The 23,948-nt window shown below is 38.7% G+C and overlaps 3 protein-coding genes across 7 annotated transcripts; 2 read left to right on the top strand and 1 right to left on the bottom strand.

Annotated features, from left to right (window-relative positions):
• Positions 1-146: 146 nt before the first annotated feature.
• On the bottom strand, positions 147-3,585 carry ptges3a (prostaglandin E synthase 3a (cytosolic)). The gene is made up of 8 exons (XM_042409074.1): positions 3,448-3,585; positions 2,445-2,558; positions 2,183-2,252; positions 1,995-2,093; positions 1,563-1,652; positions 1,413-1,469; positions 1,229-1,256; positions 147-746 (listed from the first exon to the last, which is right to left on the bottom strand). Coding segments are annotated over exons 1-8 (480 nt in total). The 5' UTR covers positions 3,450-3,585; the 3' UTR covers positions 147-726.
• Positions 3,586-3,637: 52 nt separating this feature from the next.
• Positions 3,638-15,824, top strand: dtx3 (deltex E3 ubiquitin ligase 3). Of its 5 annotated transcripts, none has more exons than XM_042409070.1 (5): positions 10,525-10,789; positions 10,999-11,039; positions 11,505-12,307; positions 13,410-13,627; positions 13,861-15,824. In XM_042409070.1, the coding sequence occupies exons 2-5, from the start codon at positions 11,027-11,029 to the stop codon at positions 13,934-13,936; spliced, it is 1,110 nt and encodes a 369-aa protein (XP_042265004.1). In that variant the 5' UTR covers positions 10,525-10,789; positions 10,999-11,026; the 3' UTR covers positions 13,937-15,824. The 5 variants fall into 5 exon arrangements, with proteins under 5 accessions (XP_042265005.1, XP_042265007.1, XP_042265004.1 ...); XM_042409069.1 differs by having other exon boundaries at positions 10,525-10,784; XM_042409071.1 differs by lacking the exons at positions 10,525-10,789; positions 10,999-11,039 and adding an exon at positions 3,638-3,718.
• Positions 15,825-17,083: 1,259 nt separating this feature from the next.
• LOC121895004 (probable E3 ubiquitin-protein ligase DTX3) lies at positions 17,084-23,700 on the top strand. The gene is made up of 3 exons (XM_042407769.1): positions 17,084-17,475; positions 21,254-21,471; positions 22,255-23,700. Exons 1-3 carry the CDS (start codon positions 17,179-17,181, stop codon positions 22,331-22,333), a joined length of 594 nt encoding a protein of 197 aa, XP_042263703.1. The 5' UTR covers positions 17,084-17,178; the 3' UTR covers positions 22,334-23,700.
• The last annotated feature ends 248 nt before the right edge of the window (positions 23,701-23,948 follow it).

The following is a 23,948-nucleotide window of genomic DNA, read 5'->3' on the forward strand; positions in this document are numbered from 1 at the left end:
CCCTCACCTCAGGATGCATATGGAAGAAAATTAAGTATTTTTTGTACCTGCTACAATGTGCAATGTTTTGTACACTGGCATAGAGCAAAGGTTTGACTATGTGCAAAGACTGTATCACTCTACTACCATAATCTCAACACAAGCTGTAAGTTGCACAAGCATATCTGTTTATTTTAAATGCTGAAATATGTTTTAAAAAGAATGAAATTATTGTTAAATATTTGCAGATGTTGGCATACATTGGAAAACCCATTTCAAGCGGAACTTTTTAAATTAACACAACAAAATAAGTGCAATTTACAATACAAACATTAAAAGGGAAAAACCTGTCATTAAAAAAAATCATTTTTGGAAAATAGGCATTTTTAGTTGTTTTTCTTCGTTAGAAATCACAATGTTCTATACATAACCTGACATTGCAAAAAAAAAAGAGAAGGTGTAAGACATCAGCACATCCCACAGTCATTTAAGTCAATGAACAATAACATTTCATTTTGAACAGAATTGTCCATGCAGAACAGAACAGCAAAGCACAGCACTGTATGTCGCTATGGATCTCTGTGCATGTCTGTATCCAACAGTCACTCCCTTGAGGGGTTTCGCTTTGGAAACTGTTTCGAGAGATGAGGTTTCCTCTCCAACGTGGCTGCCAACTCATGTCCGATCTCTCTCTTCAACAGACTTATAACTCGCTTTGTTTACTACTGAGGTGGCATCCATATTCATCTACTCAAGGTCGGGCATTTCTGGAAGAGAGAGAGAAGGGGAAAAAAGAACAATTAACCAAATTGTTCACAATAAAACATTCAAAGCTATTTGATAATCAGAAATGAAAAAAATTATAACTGATACTGCTACAATGTTAGGTACCACAGGCTGGACAGAGTGCAGCTACGACCAACTAGTACTGAAAATACCCATTTGTGTTAAGACAACAGTTAACTATCTCTTACTTAATGTTTTATCATAGCCATTTATGATAGAATAAAATCAATTCTCCTTCAAGGACTGTAACAACAATCAAGCCCTTTCTAACATAATATAATAATCAATAATATACATAGGACAATATCATCTTTATAGCTTACACAACAGACCCTAAAATAGACCATATTTGTATTCACTTGGCACCGCCTAGCATTATGCCTGTCTTCTGTAACATCACCTCGTCAGAACTAGTGACTACCGGTCACAAATTACATGACAGCTCTTTTAGAAAAGTACTTACTTTCATCATCGCTGTCTGCAGAATCATGCTGCAAAGCAAAACAAAAAACATTTAAAATCCTTCATATATGCTTTACCTAATAAATTTCACTTGATTACAATTTCTCCAAACAGAAAAAAACCCATCTCTGTAATAAAGATATGAACCACATAAAAAAGTACTCTGTGTATTAAAAAAAACATACCTCATCTTCTGCACCATCTAAATCAGGTAGATCATCCCCTCCCATGCTGTTCATCATCTGGACGCATTAACAAGAGACAACAATCAACATGGCGGCACTTCATCTGGACATACCCTCGCTTCAGGAACTGTGCATTCTTAATCTTCTTACCTCTGAGAATTTGTCAAAACTTGACAAGTCCTCATCTGAGTCATCTTCCCAGTCTTTCCAGTTATTGAAATCCACACTCAGCCAGTTGCACTAAGGGAAGATAGATTCAAGCTGTTAAGTAAGGCAATATTTAACATGCAATCAGTTTATTCCAGCTGTTTTTACAATGTTCATATTTACTTAGCTGTTTAGTTAGGTGGCGTACTAATCATCACCATTCCTAGAACTAAGAAGTTTCATGTTTTTAAATCATACTGTCAGATGAGAGTTTTATTAACATGTGGTTTAAATAAATAAGAAAACAGCTGACCAAGATGTATGTTCAGATTCATGGAAATAAAAGAGAAATGTCTGGTTGGCAAGTACAACAAGCCAGTACCAGAACTGCAATGTTCTGCAGATTGACACATTATTTTTAAATGAATGAGTTACCTTTGTCTTGTCTTTGGTGAGTCTTGGCCATGATTTCCCAGCCTCTGCTTTTCGTAAACAACACAACACAGACCTGTCTGTGCGTCTGTGTTTGGATTCCTGCATGAAACAAAGAGGGTTTGATGAAGGCTTCAAATTAATTTAACAGATGGTGGAACTGAAACTATGTCCGCAAGTGAAAAACTTACTTTAGGGTCAATTTCCCCAAAAAGTTCCACTGTATTCTGGTTTTTGATATTATCTGCTCCACTGATACAGCTGTAAGGTGAAAAGAGGTCATATTATTCCATCTGCAACCATAAACGTTAAATGTAAACCAAAAAGTTTTGTGTTTTCAACATTCTGTTCACACACTATATCACAGGATCTGGACCCTGTTTCCAAAAAGCATCATCAGGCTCATCTAAAAATTGTAAAATTACCATTTAATGTGCAATGAATACAACTTACCTGAAATCAAATTTGGACTTGTCAAAATTTACGTGCACATCTTTACTGTCCTCCACGCAGAACTCTATAAAAACGGAGTCCCGTCTGTCATACCACTTAGCTGCTGCAGGCTGCCTAATGACAAAGAGAGAAGAGGGAATATGTGACATTAGGATAATCCAACATCATCCATGCTTCATTCTGGTAGTTATTCAAGAACTAACACTGCCCTACTTGTTGGCATTAGTTGGGCCTATCATTTTCACAGCCACTAGTGGCCAACGAGGATACAGCACACGAGGTCACGTTTGAATCATGTTGAGGAAAGCTTCACTCATTCATTCCAGATTAGAATGAAAACCTCTGAAATATTCATCACCTCTTCACCCCAAAGCAATAACTGTTGTCTTAGCTAAGCGTGAGAATAAACCCTTTAATCAAACCGGTGCACCTGCTAACGTTACACTGCAGATTGAACACATTTCACTAGGAAACAATTATATGATCACATTGTGAGACTGAGTCAGGTAATGCTAGGAAGCTGTATAGTCATTTGAATGTAAAACACAGTGAGGGTAAAAAAAAATACTCAAATGGGATAAAAGCAGCTTGTGCTACAAGTATCGCTGACAAGTGTGTAAGTTGGCGTTAGCCTACGTTAGCTAAAGTGAAATCTAAGCTAATCATGACACCATGCTTTTTCAGTGCTAACATTACCCTTGCCTTATTGGGTTGACATTAGCCTGCTAGCTAACGAAAGCTGAGCTGATGCAAGGCGCGTAAACAAGACTAGCAAAGAGTTTATCAGTTTAAAGGACATGCTGGTGCCAAATTATATAAGACTTAAGGAAAGTTGTCTGCCGGTGGATTTAACGATGTGCTGTGCCTTTTAGTCTTGTCATGCATGTAAATATGAACGCACCGCTGCGGCTAACTCGTGTGCTAAGCTAATGTTAGCTGGCTGAACCGCAATACACCACTCCACCGACACTGTCAACGACTACGTAATAAACTCAAAACTTACATCTTCACAGTTTTAGCAATCTAATCCCACGTCGGCTCGAGACACAGATAATAGTTTAATGTTGCCTACGTTAGCTGTAGTGTGCCTGGCAAAAAAAGATCACTGAGACATAAACAGTTAACGTTTGCAACAGATGCCCCTGATGTCTCTCCAAACATCGCGTGCTTTCCTCTCGTGACGCACCGTGTCACCTCACCCGCCTGTTCCAAGGCAGCGCGAGAGCTCCACCACGAGCCTAATGTGAATCATACAAGAGCTATGGAGGAAGGAGGTAATTAATTAACGTTCTTATTATTAGTATTATTGTTTTTTAGCGGCAGTTGGCATCCAAAATGTTGCATTACCGCCATCTACTGGATTTAAACTTAAATCTCCACTGAAATAATATCTATATATAATGATTTCTTTTTACTCCAACAGTGCAGTTAATTGCCAAAAAGGCCAAAAAACTTCACATGATCCTTACAAAAGCAAAACTCAGCATGCTTAGATTCTTGTCTCGCATCATAACATTCCTTACCTACTTCCTCATGCTTATGTCTCTTCTTAGATCTGACCCTGATTATTTCTTCCCTTTGCAAAGAAGACACTGGATCTTTGTCACAGTCTACTTCACAATCATTCTCCCCACATTTATCACACGTGGCTATCTCACTCCTACATACAAGCAAACTATGACCAAACTTCCAGCAATTCTTACAGTGCAAAGGTTTGGGCACATACAACCTTACTAGTTAGGACACATGGTCCAAGAACACTCTATCAGACAAATACTCCAAATAAAAGTGAAGCATAATAGATTTAGTTTCATACTTTTCATTAACTACTTTGTCAGACCTCTTCATTCTATAGCTTTCTGTCACCCCTTAACACTCTTTAGATCTCCTTGTATCCACTCTGCATGAGACTCCATCAACGTTACCTTTTATTGGAGCTTTCTTGCTAAGTGGAAAACATGCCACTGGGTACATATCCATCCCAGCACCCAACACTAAGATTTTCAAGGCTTTTTCCATCTGTGTCTTTGACATATGTTCAAAGACTATCAATCGTTTTATGTCGATCAGTTTAACTTCACCCACTTCATCCTTAATCCATCTTGCCACAGTGTGCTTTTCTGACAAAGCTCTACATCCAGCACCTTCTTTCAAACCCTGAATCTTCATTCAAACCACGTAGGTTTCTTTTTCATGTTCACTCTCACTATGACTCGATGAATCAACTTTCTTTTTCTTTCCCTTCTCTGAGGATCTCTCGCTTCTAAATTCAAAATTCTCAACTTCCATTTCCCTTGTTCACTCTCCATTTTCATCTGCCAACCCTGCGGTCGCCATCTTCCCCTCCTCTCTCAAATGAGGACCTCATTTAAGACCTCCTTAATTAACGTTTGATACGCCTGATGATGAAGAAAGTGACTACCTGTTGACAATATCAGTCCTCCACCTTCAGTAAAAGTTGCAATAAAAATATGTAAAAACATTACTTAAGCTAAGTAAAAGTAAGTGTTAGCAAAAATGTACTTAAATGATCAAAAGTAAATTATTCAATACAGAAAAATGCCCCTAGTTACATTACATTATTGGGTTATAATTGTATTATAACATTTTATTCTATTTGGTCGAGGTGGAGCTAGTTTTTTAACTATTTGGCTACTTTTGAGTAGTTTAATCTATAGAATGCATCACATGTTTTGTAAGTAAAACCTTAAGTTGTAAAGTAGGACTAGCTGTCAATTAATGTAGGCTAATGGTGTAAAAAAGGTATACTTTCCAGTACTCTGTGTCACAAGTGTGCAAACTTGGAATAAAAAAAATAGCAGAGTTGAATCAACATCTTTATGACACACTAGAAAATAAGCTCCAACAAGGCAGCATATTAATGCGTAATAAGTGTCTTTTGCACGTGCAGTCAGAGGTGCATTTGTTACAGCCACACAGGTAGCAGCAGCCTTTCTTGCAGGTGAAGCAGGAGCAGTTTGTGCATGTGCAGGATCCTTCAAAGCTGCAGATTCCAGTTTTGGAGCAATGGTCGATTTTTTAGTCAGTGTCTCCTCATCTTCAAAATATGAAGCTGATATTTTCCTGTCAGTGTTGAGTATATAAGCTTTACAAGTGGGTAATGACGAATGCTCCATTTATTGTTGGTGTATAGTTCTTTTTAACCTATTGCCTTCATCAATATCTCAGAGTCTAGAGAAGGACCAGTGAGGAAAAAAGGACTATAAAGGGAGCATGAATAGATGACTCCCTTGTGAGACAGTTTTTACAGCATAAATAAGAATAAGAACATAAATAAGTTCCACTTGTTCCATAGTCCCTTTTATGGACTGAGTGTCAGGAGGTTAACAATCAAAAAAAAGAAAAGAGAAAAAAGAAAATGTATTTTGATAGTATCATGGGTGCAGCAGAAGACTGAGGGTATTTCTGCATTTGGAGATGTTGAAAAAGATGCAGGACTCTGGCTTATGGTTATTTTCTCAATAGAGATGAGCACAGATGCAGTGTTGGAAGCCAATGCATCTCCCTTCACAGTTCTGCTTCTCAGCCAGCATATTAACAGATTACTCTTTAGCATTGCCATCAGCCACAATATCAAAGTGAAGTTTAGCTTCATCAGTTTAGGACCCTATAGGAATGGAGGCTGCCAGATGCACCTGCTGCCATGTTGTTTGACTTGTAGTGCTTTTCTTTATCAGGCAAAGCACTCAAGCAGCAGAAAATGACATGGAAACTGACAGATGATTTAAAGTCACAGGGGTAGGCTCTAGCTGATGTCACTTTGGGAGCAGCTTCAATCAGTTGGATTGGACAAGTGAATAGAAAGGATGCGAGGCTATGAAGCAGTATCACCAGTGTAAGGCTTGGCAGCTTCCCATAGAGGTAGTGGAATAATAGCCGAGGCAGGGAAAAAGAGAGTGAAGCATCATCAGATGAGTGCTGTTCACTGTGAATTGAGCCACAGATGACACAGATGATAGTTTGGATAGAATAACAATGGCAGGCAGCTTCTGAATGTGTGGGAGACAACTGGTGATGTCAGAGATGAAGGGATGAAAATATCTGGAAGTGTTGGTGCAGTGTAGGGTTGAGTAGATGTGTAGAGGTTGCTTTTGACAAATAATCTGCCTTTCCAACTTTGACCATCTTGTGCCTGACATTTGCCTTTCTAAGACCAGAAGGGGGGCCAAAATAGTGGCAGACCTGACAGGGGATAGTGAAAGGGAGGGGAAGACACTTTGGAAATGAGGGGCTGGAGTTAGATGACAGACTGGAGTTTTGTTGGCCACAAAAAGGGCTTTAGTTAGAGCATACAGCTCAGTCCTAATTTTAGCCATTTTTTAGGAGGTGGGGATATGAAGTTTCAGCTATGGGTATCTTTAAATAAAACCAGAACTAGCAGCATCAGTCTTTAAACTTAATCTATCGCCAACATTTGAACTTGTTATCTGCAAAATTATAATGCTACATTTCTTCAGATAGATGTGCAGTATGCAATTGTCGTCGAAAGATTCCTCCTTACAGCCACAAAAGACAGTACATTTATAATGAAGTAGGCTCATGAATTAGTCATAATTAAAGGGGAAAAAGACATTAGTGTAATCTGAATTACCTCCAGAAGCTTTTCTGCCGCTGCAAAGTGATTTGCCAAAGAGAATTAACAATAGCTCGCTGTGCTGCTTTTTTTTTTTTTACTACTAGACTCTCTGGCAGATATGTAATTTGGATGCATTATTGTGATATTAAAACCTAATTTCCTTCTTCAGTGTGGTCCAGCTGACAGAATTTTGCCTACTGGCCTGATTGTAATGATGCCATTTATAAATGTAGAGTTTTTCGAGCAAACTGCTGAAGCCATGGTTGTAATATGGATACATTTTGTGTAGCTTCAGCTGTGGATGCTGACAGAGTTGATTAGGGTGATTCCTAAAACTTTTCATTCGTGTTTCCAAAGCTCAGGTTTAATTTATGAAATCGTTCCTTTAAATAGCATTAAGATCAGACCATGATGATGTCAGCATGACACAGAATCCTGGAGCTGCACCATATATGTTGAATCACACGACAACTGCATGTAGCCACAGGAGCTTTACTGAGATATGACTACATTTTCTAAATCACAGCTGGATGTCTTACGTTCATGTAAAAGTCATTAACGCAAAAGAAAAAAATCAGTGAGCCCACAGAGTCAGTCACTAATTCAGTTCCCATGGGCTGACTCCAAGAAGTGTCATATTATAATAGTACACTGTATTGTAGAGCTCCACTAGTTCATCCACTGATGCAGAAGCTGAGTAGGTGATGTGCTGGAGGTCCATAGTTACGATGGCTGGGTCAGTGCTTGTTGATATCCGGATGCTTTCATCTCCTCTTAGGGACGTAGTTGTCTGTGTTTGAAGATATCGTTTTTTAACATCCATGCAACAGCACAAAGTAAAATATGTTTTTCTGTACGGCAACAATGAAAGAGTTGATTAGAAGTGTTGAATGTGTAGCGCTGTCAGAAAGGTGAAAGATATAATAACCCCAAATTAACTCTGATAACAATGAATTGCAAACCGTCGTGTGCACTAATATGTGTGCACTGTCAACAAACTGAGACTGGATCCTACCTTGTTTAACTATGATGTGCATTTAGATAAAAAAACATTTGATTGACTTACACAACATAAATGATACATGGTTTTAATCAGCTGCTTTCACAGTCGTCATATATAAAGTTACACCTCGATGAGTAAGATCACCAGATATTAAATGAGGAAGTTTAAATAAAGAAGGAAGTAGCTGAAATCAGAATAGCTAAATAAATATCAAATTGTACTAAATTGAAATAAACAGTATAATCACAGTATGAAATGTTTTTTGGGAAGTGATGTGGAATATATTGCATGATGTTGCCGGCCTAAGATCCTCGAGCAGGGTGATCCAAAGTCTATAGTTGGACCTGACAGCCAGGTCCAACTGTCACATCAGCAAATCCTAAATCTAACCAAAAACCAGAATAGACAGGGAAACAGATTACTGTATCAGCATGGTTTCACTGAAAGCCTCTCTGGTGCATTTTTTGCTCTAGCTGCAGACGAGAGAAGGATTCTCAACTTCTCTGACACTCTTCTGACAGCAATGTTTTTTTTTAACAGGAAAAGGAAAGACTCATCAACCCTTTTCACTTTTGTCTATCAAAACTTGAAACAAGAATCACAGATTTCTGCAGGTTTAATAAGATTACAGAGGTTGTTATGAATCAGGTTTAAGAGGTTTGGATGAAATCTAAGAAATTCTTTATTATCAGTACATCACAGGTGTTGAAGGTGTTAAGACACTATCATCACGTCAGTTATCTGAAGATATTTTGAATGTTGATCAATTTCCAGAAATTCTTGCATTAGTTTTAGATAGAAAAACTGTCTCCTGTCATATGGAGGTGTCTTTGAGTCAGCAGCTATCTCATGTTTGAGGTTTATGATCCTGCATTAACTGAAAAGCAGCAGGAGGAGAACTATTGCTGTAATGGATGTAGGGGCTCATATCCTGCTTCAGTTTCATTAATAAACAGAGAGCTAATGAGGTTTTCTGATTGTTGGTCAATCACCCAACTTTAGTTAAGTACGAGTATAGAGGTGCAACGATCAGTGGATTAATTGATTGGTAGATCAACAGAAAATTAATTGGCAACAATTTTGATAATCGAATAATTTAGTCATTTTTTACGCAAAAATATCAAATAGTCAGTGGTTGCAGCTTCTCAAATGTGAGAATTTGAAACTTTTCTGTGTCATACATGATAGTGAGCTGAATATCTTTGGATTTTGGACTGCAACTAATTATTTCTTAAATTATTTTCATTATCTATTAATTTGCCAATTATTTTTCTCGATGAATCGTTTTGTCTATAAAAATAGAGAATAATAGAGAAGTAGATGATAATACCTGTTATAATTTCTTAAAGCTCAAGATGATGTCTTCAAATGTGCTGTCTGATCAAGATATTCAGTTTTCTATTACATACAACAAAGAAAAGCTTCAAACTTACATTTGAGAAGCCGCAACTGTTGAATATTTGCCATTTTTGCTTTAAAAAACTAAACTGAAACGATTATTTGATTATCAAATAGTTCCCGATTCATTTTCTGACGATCAACTAATCGATTAAATTGACTAATCGATATAGCTCTATTGTTGATGTGACAAAACGAGACATTTGAAGACGTCACCTCGACCTTTTTGATTATGACGGGCACTGTTCTCTATCTTATGACATTTTATGGACAAAATGATTAATTGATTAGTTGAGAAAATAATCGGCAGATTAATTGATAATGAAAATAATTGTTTGTTGCAGACTTAATAGAGCAATGTACAATAACACTAGATAGCTAGAGTGAGAGATACAGATATGAGGGAGGTATACTAGAGATAAATAGGACATAGTTATACTAATATATAATATTTATTATGATTATATAATTTCAGCTCTATCCTGCCAACATTTTTTAATACTGTGGTACTGAATTTAAGAAATCACATAAAAAGCTGTAATTATACCCAAACAATGTATTCTGTCAAAATGTATCAACAGATATATTATTTCTGTCAATAAGTGAGAGCATCCTGACAGACAGCTTAATTTGCATCATAATTGAATGAGTGGGTATTCCCTCAGTGTCGTGTAGGCTGAGCTCACTGTGTGTGGGTTGCATTTTTTTTTTTTTTTTTAATCATTAAAGCTGCTCTGCACGACATAAGTATGATTCACAGCAAGAAGCACAAACCACCATTTGTCGGCCAATCATGTCAGCTCAGTGACGAACTTCCTGGTCACATTTTCTCGTAGCTCCCAGTGGTCTGTCCCCCTTATTGATGGAGATGTTTGGTCCCCGTGGAGCCAACAAGGAGGAGGACATGGCCTGAAAGCGGAGACACGGACTCAAAATGAGCAGAAAAAGCACATTATCTGCCTTAGAAAGCTGTCACATAGCGAGCGTGGCCGGAGCCAGATAAGAAGAGTGACTACAAGTGCTATTTTTACTCTGTTAACGCCTAGCCCAAGGACGTACTAGGAAGACAAACACAGGCGAGACTAAGGGGGGTTAGGGGGGGGGGACGAAGTGCAGGGTTTTTGGATGGCGTTTGCAATGGGCTGGGGAAGGGCTGTCGAAAACCTGAAGTGATATGAGCCCAGATAACGTTTTGGATACCATGTCTTGACTACAAAAGACGAATTATCCGCGGATAAAGTGCACCAGCACGCCAGAAATAAAGGCCTCCTCCGATGGAGCGCTGTGCTCTTTAATCCAGCCAGAAACCTCCCTGACTGGCAGCGACGAGCTACGGCAAAGGGTGAGGTACTGAAGTAATAAGGAGAAGAGGGAAAAAAACCCAAACACTTAGCTAAATGTTGACGGTAGATATATCTAAGCTATTGTTGCGAAATCGCTGAATTTCCTCGTTGCTGCTGCTGCTGCTATTGCTGCTACTGCTGCGGAGAATGGTTTATCGCCGAGTAGCTGTGATAACGCTTCAGTTGTTCTTCCTCTCTTTTTCTGTTCAACAGGAAGCTTTATTCGCAATTGAAGGGATTTATGGGATCACAAGGTAACATATCAACCGAAACAAGTGTCACTCTTGTGTTTGCATGTGGCTGTCAGTGAGCTTTCGTGCCCTCCGCGTATGACGGGCTTTAGTTTCCTTTGTTTACAGTCTGTGAACAGCTGAGACGTCCGCAGCCCGTTGTAGATTTCTCTTTGACATGCTGCAGCCACTACAAGTAGTCCATGTAGAGATAATAGATTTACTTTGTCATTCACAGATGCAAAAAGAAACAACAACTGAAATAGATGTGTTAGACTGACTATGAAGTATAGAAATAAAGCAACCACAGCCAGCAGGCGGGTGTTAAAGCAGAAGATAGCATCATTCCTCAAATGCATTTGGAAATCACGATAAGTGCAAGTGCAGATAAGGGGACAACTTCTACAACAAGTGCAAATAGTGTTTGTTTTGATGTTTTTGTTGACACTCTGTAAGGTGCTGATGACTTTTCTGTGCTTTTCTGTGCAGTTTCCTCTGATGAGATGAGTGTGCGTGCTGGCCAGGGCAGTGATGAGGTGCTGGTTTCACAGGCGGTGTGGGATTACCTGGCTGCAGCTGGGAGGCCCTGGCTCATTGACTTCCAGCACAAGCAGGGGATGAGTGCTGGTATCATTAGGCGAGGAGAGAGGGGAGGGTGCTGCGCCGTGAGGCTGCAGCCGGTGGAAGGCTCCAGGAATGCTGGAGCTGGCGTGATGGATGGACCCATCTCCAGCGAGACACGAAAAGCCTTCATTGACTTATGCCGTTGTGCCCGCAAAGAAATGAGCAAACAGGAGGGGGGACCCAAGAGGAAGAGGGCTCTGCTGCCCTGTGTCGGAGTCCTGGAGCCGAACGGAGAAGGGAACCTGCTTCAGCCGCCACCTCCCCAGCCGCGGCGCTCCCAGAGACAGCAGCAGAGGTTCAGGAAGCCTGCTGATGAGGAGGCCTGCGCCGTGCTCCACGAGGCAGCCCAGAGAAAGGACATGGAATCCAGCATGGCTTCCCACAGCGAGGCAGAGGACAATAATACTTGTTCAATCTGCATGGGGGACATAGTGGAGAAGACTACCCTTGAGAGGTGCGGCCACTCATTTTGTCGCTCTTGCCTGGATCAAGCCTTTAAGGTGAAGAAAGCGTGTCCTGTGTGTCGGTTGGTTTACGGCCAGTTGATTGGGAACCAGCCTGCCAATGGTAATATGATCGTAGAGAGAGATCCTGATCTGGAGCTTCCTGGGCATGAAGGCTATGGATGTATCTGCATCATCTACAGCTTCCCTCCTGGCCTACAGGCGGTGAGTAGACCGAGAGCACGAGTCACACAGTGTTACTGGAATAACTTGCAATTTTGATAATCATCTGTGGGTGTAATGAACTCAACTCTCAGCTTTTAATAAACAATACGGATCATTAAGCGTTGTCAAATACACTTTTTAATAATCTTTACCTACCTTTGTCTTACATCGAACTGCAAATATCCAGTTTTAGAAGGTAATACATACAACTAAAAGTAGATTCTTCAGTCCAAATGTAAACAAAAGAATCACAATCTAGGATATAAACCTGCTGTGATTCTCAAATTAATTGGCAGGTCTTTTAATGCAGGAAGGAACACTAAACAGCATCTAAAATAGTTGTTTTCATATGCTGGTTAAGGCATGTTTGTATCAGTAATATTTGTAACACAGCAGTGAAACAGGCTTGTATGTTCAATTGTGGTCAGTTTTTCATCACTACAACAAATTCCTCACTTATTTGGTGACTCTAGCTCACATTTGTAAGGTAAAGATTAAGGAGTGGAAGCAAAGTGTTGTCCCAAAGCTGCTTTAGTGGAACTTTTACCTTTTAAAGGGGCTCACCAGTGCTTTAATAATTTCACCCTCCATGACTTTTTGTCCCTTTTTTATGGGTCAAATGTGGATCAAACATTCCTTTTAACAAAATCAATAGTATCTCATCGTTAGGCAGAGCCTGTTAAATGCCAGTGACTTTTTAAAATTCATGCTCCCAGTTTGTACTGCAGCTTTCTATTTATAAAAGTGTATTCTCCAAGCCTAAATTTAGATAAACTTTCCTGACATCAGTGGGATTTTTGCTTCTGAAACCTGGGAAATCTCCCTTCACAGAAGGCAAACAGTTTTTACAGGCTGAGTCATACTTTCCCTGACAAGTTAACTGACCTTTATGTGTAAAATCAGTGGAGTTTCCCAGGAAAGAGACAGCTTTATGCCAGAAGAATGCTCATTGTCTGCCAGAAGTACCGTACATGTTCTTGATCTAACAACAGCAGTGATTGTAGTATTAAAGTGTTACATACCTCAATAAACAGACACAATTTTTTAGGTTTTAAAGCTATTTATGTAACTGATCCTGTTTTAACTCCTTTGATGCCAACAGCCAGAACACCCAAACCCAGGTGTTCGGTACCCGGGAACAGACCGCGTGGCCTACCTCCCTGACAGCCCTGAGGGGAACCGTGTGCTGGGCCTGCTGCGCCGGGCCTTTGAACAGCGCCTTATCTTCACCGTCGGTACCTCCATGACTACGGGCATGCAAAATGTCATCACCTGGAATGACATTCACCACAAGACCTCAATATGGGGCGGGCCCCGCTGGTATGTATGGGCTTTTGGCTTCAAGTGAATGTCACAAAGATTGGATCTGGTAATGGTCTCAAAAACTTCCCTAAGAGGTGTGGTCGTCTGAGGACAGGGCTCAGTGAGGACTGACAGATGTAATTCGAGTTTCTGACAAGGAAATGCTTTCAGCTGATGTCCTTGGCTAGATGGCACTATTGCTGCCTGAGCTCATACAGATGCAGTGATGGCTTTTTTATTTCTCCTGACAGTTTTGGCTACCCAGACCCCACTTACCTGGTGCGAGTGACGGAGGAGCTCAGAGAGAAAGGCATCACGGCGGACTGACAGAATGAAAATGACAGACTCTTCCAGGACTTTCCGAGTGTCCTTGTGGTGGACATGACTCAGCTCCAGGTTGGTCTCTGAGACTTCCCGTCCCCTAAAGGATGGCAGAAGACAAGGCCCTCAGCAGACAGGCGTCTAATGCTGCAGCAGAGCCCACATCACTCCACCGGTTGTTCCTCTGTTTGTTCATTTTTCCTCCAAAGTTCAGCTTAACCTAGTTCTACATGTGGAAGAAAATACTTTGAGTGCAGTGCATTCTTGTATTACACAATCCTCTACCTGTCACTGTTGGCAATAGGACCGATATCTGATGCACTTATTCAAGAGCATTGTGGCGTGTTGGAATTACCGGTACTTATATATTATTTAGAAAATCTAAGTTTAATGTTCTAAAGACAGTTTATGTTATATTAATGTTGATTTCTACTCTGGGGATCACTTTATTTCTTACAAGCACACATTGTTGGTTTTATCTCCCCGGAAATGTTTGCTGAGCAAGTCTCTTATTTGATTGTTACTAATTAACTGTCATAAGGATAGTACTTGGATTATATGGCAGACTAGCATTGCTTCAATAGAAAGAATTCATTTTCTGAAGTTATTGCAATCTAAAGCACTCACAGGCACTTTGGTGATGGAGTCCGTTTTTCAGTGAAGTACGAGTAATGCTTTTTTTCTTCCTCTGTGTTGGAAAAGTGCTCGGGGCAAACAGGTTCCTGCAGCCATCAGCTGTTAGCTCGGTGGCCACAAGTTTTGATGTCAATTGTTTGGAACTCTTCATTTGTGTGTGATCTTCATTTTTACTTAAATTAGGGAGAATGTTAAACGATGTCTCATTGCAGCACTTTTTATTATACACATTAGGACCTCCTCCTGGGTTTTTTTTTTTTTTGCTATCGGTCACTCCTGTTATTTCAAGATGTCTCCCAGGTGTTGAGCCCATTACCTCAGTTGTTAGTAATGTGCTCATCTAATTACCAGATTTATGACGATGTCAAATATAAAGGGCATATAGACCACTCAAACCAAATCAAAGGCACAAAAGCTCTTTAATATCTATGCCTCTGTCCCTGTCAAACTGGGAGATTTGCCTGCTAATCTTCTCATTTAAAATGAGGTAACTGTTGTAAATTTGTTTATCTAAATAGATAATCTATGATACACAGTGAAAAAAATTACTAAAGAAAATGTGGGATCAATTGATGTGATTTGGGGTGGGTGGGGTATGGATCTCATTTTGTTGTGCCTTTCTGATATTCACTTTTGATAAAAAAAAAAAAAAAAAAAAAACCAAGCATGATGATACTAATGAATGGTAAGCAGTTCGGGCATATTTCGGTGTCATTTGATAGGTAAATAGCATTATGTTCATAGCTATACTATCAGGCTTTAAGTACAAATATTACACAGTTCATGAAAATATGTATACTAATGTGTATTAAATTAGCTTCTCCTTCATAAACATTCATGCAGTCCAAATGCTGAAAAAAAACCCTTTGAATTGATAAAGCTGTATGTGTGAAAGTGCTTTGCTAAGTGCAGTAACCTGCTTGGCTAGTGGTAAATTTGTCATTAATTTGACTGGTCAGATCCATACATCAAGTACCCTTTAATTATGTTTTCATCCCCCTTTGTATTTTAGTTTAAGGGACCAACTGAAATATTTTTGGGACACAGGATTGTCAGTTTACTCAAGCTACTGTGCAAACATTTCTATGCATTACACGACCGAGAAGGATCCAGGAGAACGGAGAGATTACACATATTACAAGTTGATTGTTGAGGAAAAGATGGAGTTTTGCTTTTCTAATTGTGTTGATTGGTACTTTGTTGATATTCAGAATAATGTGCTTTACATTTTAATACTTGAATAAAAAGTTATGTTTGGGTTTGTGTTGGATATTCAATGTCGGCCCCCAAATAAACTAGGTATGTCATAAGCAAATGACAATTAAACTTGTGTCCATTTAGAAAGTTAGAATGAGTTGAGGTGCTCCTAAAAATTTGACCTGATTTACTTCCTTGTAGTTTAAGATTCTTGCAAGAAATTGAACTCTGCTAATACACTTTGTGCCATCTAGTGGACATCATGACTATAGAGTGAACAGTGATAATAATTAACTTCTTCAAATGTTTAAAAATGTGGGCTATATGTGACTAAGCTTTTGAAACATTTTGAGAGTAGTATTAATAGCTCCACTTTCCAGTGTACAAAGTGTGTCATTGTAAAGAAATGTTAGGTTTCGCTGTCATAGTTTCATTCAAGCTAAGATATGTAAAATGAAAACCACAGCTTCTCTGGTACCAGCTGTGGACGTGTGTTGCATATCATCCTCTCTCACACTCCCCACATTTCCTGTCTGCCTCTCTATAATATACTATTAATTAGTCACTTCAAAAGGTTATCGGGATACCTAGAATAAAGGTATCCCATGCTACCTCAGATAAGACTCACAGTTTTGGGGTGTGCCTTATTGAAGACGAGCACGAGTTAGGGTTAACAGTTTATAAAGGCTGAATGAAAGAATTATATATTCGCCCTTTCAAACAGTATGACAACTAACTTGTCTTCAGAACCCTACTTAAGTACTTTCACTTGAGTAGTTTTACAAAGGTAGAAAATGGTAAATGTTTCTCCTCCACAAACTGATTTTTTCCCTTTTGGTCACAGCTTCAGGCAATACTTTATTAGCTAATTATCAAAAACTATCAAACCAAATGCTGATGCTCTAATAATGGTAACCTGTTTTATATAGTAGCCTTTAGTTGCACATTCAGATTATTTAGGGATCAATCAGTAATTTTGGGCCATATAAATTACAGGTATACTCACTCACAATGTAAAAGGTTGAGTTATGAATAAATGCTTCCATTCTTACAGACATATTGAACCTCAGCCGCATCAGTAAATAGTAACTTAGTTGTCTCATGTTTATCTGTGTATCAAAAGAATTGTCAGTGTGGGTTTGTGTGTTTTAGGGTTTAATGGTGGGACAACCCTGCATGTTTACATTTAGTTCATGAAATTTGGCTTTAAAATGAATCACAGAGAGTCTTTATGGAATATTTCTAGGATAAATTTTAATCAAACCAATCAGTGGAAAGTGTTTGCACCACCTCCTTGCACATGGATGTGTATCGCCCAGTCGAAATGAGTCGGTAATATACTTATTTGACGTCACGTGTATCTGGAGGCAAACCTATTTGCTTCCGTACACGAGAAGGCGTAACATACCCGGAAAATGATGGAAAACAAACACTCTGTGGTCCGCAATGGTACGGACAACTGCGTCGTCTGCTTGGACACAATTCAGGAGAAGAAAACGTTAAAATGCCTTCACTCTTTTTGCGCTGAGTGTATCGACTCGGTTTTCAAGTTGAAGCCCGCTTGTCCGATATGCAACACCTACCACGGAGTGTACACAGGGACCCAGCCGCAGGGCACGATGACGGAGACGCGCAGCTGGCAGAGCCTGCCGGGCTTTGAGCACTGCGGCTCCATCACCATTCACTACCATTTCCCAGCGGGGATACAAGGGGTGAGACGGAAGATTTAACCCACATAAAATCCATTTACTCGACTCTCTGTATGTTACAGCCGTTCATGTCCACCAGAGGGCAGTGTTGGTTGTCTTTAGATCCATCATGGAACTGGATTAAGTATGATAAGATGGCCACAAATTCGTTTATTAGTCAGCCAGCTATTGTGCACCTAAAGGGAGTCAGCCTTAGCTCCAGTCCGGTGTCGTAAATCAGCCTATCTTGTAAAACATGTGGTTGGAAAACATAGGTATATGACAGCATCATTGGCGGAAGTCATGACAGCTCCCCAAAAGTGAAGCCAAAACATCTCGGTCGCCCCCTTGTGGCTGGCTGCAGTATAGGTCATAAGTCCCGCCCCCTCCATGTTAGCAGATGGGACATGAACCAAACTAAAAAAAAATCAAACTACACGTCAAGTAATTGTTCCCAAAATGGTTTCTGTCATTTTAGGTATTTCTTATCACACGGATGTTTGTCCAAGTACTCACTTTTCTGATAGGTTTGTTTTTAATTAGGTATTTGACTATATAAAAGGGTCTGTGACGTCATGATTGACAACTGTGAGAGCCACTCTCAAACCTCCGTCAGGCGGTGGAACGCCTGAGGGGGCGTGTCCGACTCTACTGCGCAGACTCTGGCTCCAAATTACGTCACACAAATAAGATGGCAACTCACGGAGAGGAGATTTTTGTTTTGTTTTGTTTTCATAACTTTATTAACACAGTAATGTAAAAATACGATACAAATGACAGTACAGGAAATATTGGAGATAATTTAAAATAAACTAATCACAAAAACACAAGCAGAAATAAAATTGCACAATGTAAAAAGATGCATAATACAGAGATAAAGAGAAAAATAAATAAATGCAACTTTAAAAAGTGAATAAGCAATATTACAAACCAACTTAAATCATCTGGCAATGTTTTTCAAGAGATGAGATGTCTTTAAATCTTTCTTTGATTTTTGATCATAAAAAGTCTGAAGTTCAACATAAAACAAGTTTTTGTCAGGAAGAAACTGAAGAAATCTGGTCTTGTGAATATGATGTTTTCCCAGAAGACACAGCAGTTTTATCAAGTTATCAACTTCATTGTTGAGTACTGAGTGCTGACATAAAATAAATGAGAAAAGGACTCAACATCCTTTTTGCAGAAAGAATATAAGGGGGAAACATCGGGTCCAAAATTGTGAAAGAATTGCATGGATAGCATCTGTGTAAAGTTTTAATATGAATTTCTTTAACTTTGGGGACAAAAAAATCTATTAAATTCAGACCAATAATTCCTGCTAATGTTAGGAAACATCACTTTCCAATGATGAAAGGAGTTGGGACACTGACTTTGAATAGAAGTAAGAACACTTCTGAAATGAGCATTATTACAAGAATGTTCCTCGAGAACCTTTCCACAGTCTAGGAATCACCTCTGAGAAAGATTCATATAATAACAATGCTTTAATGAGAGACACCAGTTAGTGGATATACTTTTAAGTACTCTGGAGTGTCTAATCCTTTCTGTTGGATGAATTATTCATAGTTAGCTACTGCAGGTCCCCTGTATCATTTGGAAGTTCAAAAATAAACACAATATCTTGGTCATACCAGTCCTTAAAAGATATGGTCTTATTTGTGTATACAACATGCTGATTGTTCCATAAGATACACGTGTGTGGGGAGAAGTTGTGCTTGAAAGCAACCTTCCATGTGTCAATGGCTTGTTTATGGAAGTTGGCAAGTTTAACAGGTCATTAACCTGAAATAAAATTACAGGAAAGCAAGAACCTTAATCTGCCAGACTGATCAAACACAAAGTTGGGAAAAAATGATTATGAGCTAAACAATATTTTAGCCAATTAATCTTAAATATACTATCAATAGTTTGAAAATCTAAAAATTAAAACCTTCCTCTGAATGTTGTCTAAAAAGAGTTTTCCTCCTTACATCTGTCCTATATTTCCAAATGAATTTGAATAAGAGTGAGTCAATAGCTGCACACGATTTCTGATCAACATGTAAAGATAAAGCTGGATAGACCTTCTGCCTTAGAAAGTAAAACACGACCCAAAACAGAAAGGTCTCTTTGTAACAACAGTTAAAAATGGATTTTGACTTTTCAACTTTTGGTAAAAAAAAGTTTTGAGAGATTCTTTCATCTGGAGATTTAGTTATAGTGATTCCCAAATACTTGACAACTTTTTTTTTACCTTTATATCATCTACTGAAAGGATATCAGAAGGGTTTACAGTCATTATTTCACACTTGTCCTTATTATTAGTGCAGCCAGATGCAAGTGAAAACATCTTTAAGACATATATAATAATGGGTACTTGAAGCTTGTTTTGAATGAACAAACAGGTATCATCAACTAGCTGACTAAAGCTCAAAACATTGTCACCTGTCTTAATACCCTCTACACTGCAATTGGCAATAAACAAATTAAGAAGTTCAGCAGCAATTTAAAAACAAAAACAGGAAAATAGGGCACCCTAGTCTAATCCCATGTTTGACATCAAAATGAGGAGAAGTGCTGTGTGTTAAAGATACATATCTGTTAATGTTAGTATAGAGTGCACTTATTATATTCCTGAAGTTCTCTTCAAACCCAAAATATTGTAAAGCCTCAAAAATAAAGGAGTGTTCAACAGTATCAAAAGCTTTGTTAAAGTCTGAAAACAAGATCAATGACTTGTCACCAAATAATTCTGGGTAATCTAAAATATCGAAGACAAGTCGGATATTATTAAAAATGTACCGAATTTTCATCATAGAGGCTAAAGGACATTTGTTTCTTTGTTGCAAAATTTTATCAGACAGAAATTGAAGGAGTGTAATATAAACATTATAACATATAACATAAACATTTACCAAAATAAATAAATCATCCGCAGATTTAATTCACTAAAATCCATCTGCCAGCATCCGATACCTCTGTGAAACGAGATATTTTGGCTTCACTTTTGCGTAGCAGTAGGAAGTGGAGACACGTCGTCCATATTTATATACAGCCTATGGGTGGCATGATGGGGATCCTGTGGAGGGAGGTGCGTCCCTCTGTTGCCATAGAAACAGTGTATGGGCTGAGGAAGAGGAGGACAAGATGTGCTTGATTCAACGATTTCATGATTATTTGCCCACAACTCACCTAATTTTAGAGCGATATACATCCCCCTTCAGTGACGGCAATATGCTTTGGAAAAAATAATATTTGGTGTAATGGTTGATGTTCAGTTTTATTATTTACATCAAAAATTAGGCTATAAAAATTCAGATAGTCTTTGAATTAATGTGTCAGAGGGCTGCAACTAAAGACTATTTTCATCATAGATTTATGCTATTATTATTATTGTTATTATCAGTTAATATCTGTTAATTGGCTAATCGTCGTGCCATTGTGAAAAAACTCAGAGCCTAATGTGACGTCTTCATGTTTTGTTTCCTTCTATTAATTGTCCAAATCCCAAAGATACTGATATTAACAATGATTAAAGAACGGAAAGAAGCAGGACATCTTTACACTGGAGAAGCTGGACCCAGCGAATGTTTGACTGAAAACTTACTGAAATTATTAATAGATTATCAAAATGGACGCTATCAATTGACATGAGCTACCATGATGACCAAGTGGCAGTAGAAGTTGAAACATCTTCCTTGTTTGGTTCCTTACAGGGAGATAAAGAATGAGCTTTCCCTCCCAGTCTGTAACGCCAGATATATATTTCAAAACGTGTACCTTGAGTTAAGCATTCGATAACCTGCTGTTTACCATTTTATAGCCTGAGCACCCAAACCCCGGCGTGAAGTACAGCAGCACCTCTCGTACTGCCTACCTGCCAGCCTGCAAGGAGGGAGAGAAAGTCCTGAAGCTGCTGAGGAAAGCCTTCGACAGGAGGCTCACCTTCACCGTCGGACGATCTGCTACCACAGGCCTCAACAATGTCATCACATGGAACGACATTCACCACAAGACCAGCATGGGAGGTGGTCCACAATGGTATGCACAGTACAGCATCACTGTTGTTGTGATCAAGTCACTTTGTTTTATGTGAGCTGCTACATCTTTTATCACATTAGTCCAGCTCCAGATCTCTGAGTTCAAATAGTGAAGCAATATGGAAGTTCAGTCTGATTATCAGGTTTAGGGCTGCAACTAACGATTATTTTCATTAAAGATGAATCTGATTATTTTCTTGATTAATTGTTTTGTCTGTCAAATGATAATAATATTTTTTTAGAGCCCATGTTGATGTCTTTTTACTGTCTTGTTTTGTCTGATCAATAGTCAAAAATCTAAAGAAGTTCAGTTTACCATCATTACTACATTTGAGAAGCTGCAACCAGCAAATGTTTGGCATTTTTTCTTGCTTTGCTAATCAATTAATCAACTAATTGTTGCGGCTCTAATCAGGTTAACATCACTCAGCCTGCTATCAGGTATAGTCTTAATAAATATCTACCCTTGTTCATTCAAGGGGACTAATAGCGGGTATAAACAGATACATCATTTAGGGACTACATGCTCTAAAATACAAAACATTGAGGTTAATATCTAAAGGAAAACACTAAAATGGATTATGATTATGGCTGCATGAATATCTTTTTGATGCTATTGAACAAAAATTTTGAGGAAATTCTATAAATGTTGTAGCAGAGCCTTTTCAATGCTAATTTAATTTGATACATTTAAAGGACCAATAAACTAAAAAGAAAGTTTTTTTTCTTGTTCCAGAGAAAAGCTTCGCTACATTTTCTGCTTACTTATCTCTCTCCATTCCAGTTTTGGGTATCCAGATCCAGAATACTTGTTCAGGGTCCAAGAGGAGCTTCGTCTTAAAGGAGTGACAGAGGATGACTGATGGGCGGAGTCCCACTTTCAGGGGACATCCTTCAAATAGAGTTAATACTGTGTGTTGAAACACAGGTCCTTATTTCATGTCTGCACTTGTTGCAGTCCTCAAGCAGGGATCTTCATCAGTGACACTTTAAGACGTATGTACATGGAATTATTATCTTACAGACATAAATAATAATAGCAAATTTTATTTATAGAGCACTTTTCTGAACAATGTTATAAAGTATCAAAAGAAAGTAAAACCAGACAAGGCAGATAGAAAGAAAGTAGAGACAATAAAATGAATAGGATCATATAAATAAAAGCATATATCAAACATCTCCAAAAGCTTTTACAAAGAGAAAAGTTTTAATAAGAGATTGAAAAGAAGCCAAGAGGGCGCAAAAAGGTCAATAAATCAGAGATGCATGTAGGTGCAAGTCCGTTTAAGGCCTTAAAATGCAAAATTTAGCAGGGAGTCAATGTAGGGAGGCAAGCAGGGGGTAATATGATCATGCCTCTCTGTTCCAGTAATAAGTGGAGCAGCAGTGTTTTGTACCAGGTGGAGACAGTGGAGGGAGGCCTGGCTTAAATAAAGTCTGCTGTAATAATCAAGCCGAGAATAGATAAAAGCATGTACATGGCATGACGTGGAGGTTAGTGGCTTTTCCCAAAGATTTTTCAACTGACTATGCAAAAAAATACTTGAAACATAGTCTGTGTGTAATCCAACAAACCGAGGGTTACAGTGCAGTAGGATTACTGTATTGATCGTCAGAATACATTTCAGTAATATATGTCTTGCCTTTGTATCACTGGATCACAGGTCTGGTGCCTTAAAGCAGGCGGATGCTAACAGACGCTAAAAGCAGTCTTCAGCTGTTCTGATTTACAGTCGAAAAAGACAAACTAAACCAGAGGGGTGAGGCGAGCAGAGCAGAATAAAACAGCATCTGACAGAGAGGGCCTGCTAGCTGTGTCCTGTATATACTGTAGTGACATATCCTGATGATGTGACCATATGTGACAACTGTCCATAACTGCAGTTTAGCAATGGTAGCTTTAGCTGTAGCACATTTCTACCGTTATGTATTTCAAGTTCAACTGTTATGGAGTGAGTTACTTTAAATGGATATTTTAAGTTTCGCAGAGAAATGAGAGACATTGTCTCTGGCATATTGTATCATTAGAAGGTAAGTCTGGTGATATTCTATATATTTCTCTTATAACCAGCAAATCCTGCGAGTAGACCAAAACCAACAATTAACAGATCCTGCTAACAAGCTTCGTCTGTGTAGCCAATGTATGTTATACAGTAGCTTATTCCTTTGTGCGTCAGAGCTCCACTGTTGTCCAAAAACTAATAAAAACACATCAGTGGGCTACCATGAACATGAGCACTGTAGTTTATTTTTTCCTCTTCTACCACACACACCATCCTGCTGCCTGCAGTGCTCTCTAATGCACCAAACCTGCTGCTGAAAATAGTCATTGCACTATTCACTGCTTTTTAGTAATGTTTGCTACAAACTAAAGCGCTGAACTGTTTTAGGAATTAATTTAGCCTTTTTAAAAATGAAAAGATATATTTGTGACACATTTTTAAAGATGTATGTTGTCAGTAGGGATGAATGGATTTG

Source organism: Thunnus maccoyii, chromosome 4, assembly GCF_910596095.1.
Source record: "Thunnus maccoyii chromosome 4, fThuMac1.1, whole genome shotgun sequence".
NCBI lineage: Eukaryota > Metazoa > Chordata > Actinopteri > Scombriformes > Scombridae > Thunnus > Thunnus maccoyii.

Excerpts from the sequence above, each read along its gene's own strand:
- dtx3 (XM_042409071.1), top strand. Across the intron at positions 12,308-13,409 it reads TCCCTCCTGGCCTACAGGCG|CCAGAACACCCAAACCCAGG; the intron begins GTGAGTAGACCG and ends TGATGCCAACAG. Across the intron at positions 13,628-13,860 it reads ATATGGGGCGGGCCCCGCTG|TTTTGGCTACCCAGACCCCA; the intron begins GTATGTATGGGC and ends TTCTCCTGACAG.
- LOC121895004 (XM_042407769.1), top strand. The coding sequence starts at position 17,179 with ATGATGGAAAACAAACACTCTGTGGTCCGCAATGGTACGGACAACTGC. Across the intron at positions 17,476-21,253 it reads TCCCAGCGGGGATACAAGGG|CCTGAGCACCCAAACCCCGG; the intron begins GTGAGACGGAAG and ends ACCATTTTATAG. Across the intron at positions 21,472-22,254 it reads ATGGGAGGTGGTCCACAATG|TTTTGGGTATCCAGATCCAG; the intron begins GTATGCACAGTA and ends TCTCCATTCCAG.
- ptges3a (XM_042409074.1), bottom strand. Across the intron at positions 2,253-2,444 it reads AAGTCCAAATTTGATTTCAG|CTGTATCAGTGGAGCAGATA; the intron begins GTAAGTTGTATT and ends TTCACCTTACAG. Across the intron at positions 1,653-1,994 it reads TCACCAAAGACAAGACAAAG|TGCAACTGGCTGAGTGTGGA; the intron begins GTAACTCATTCA and ends ATCTTCCCTTAG.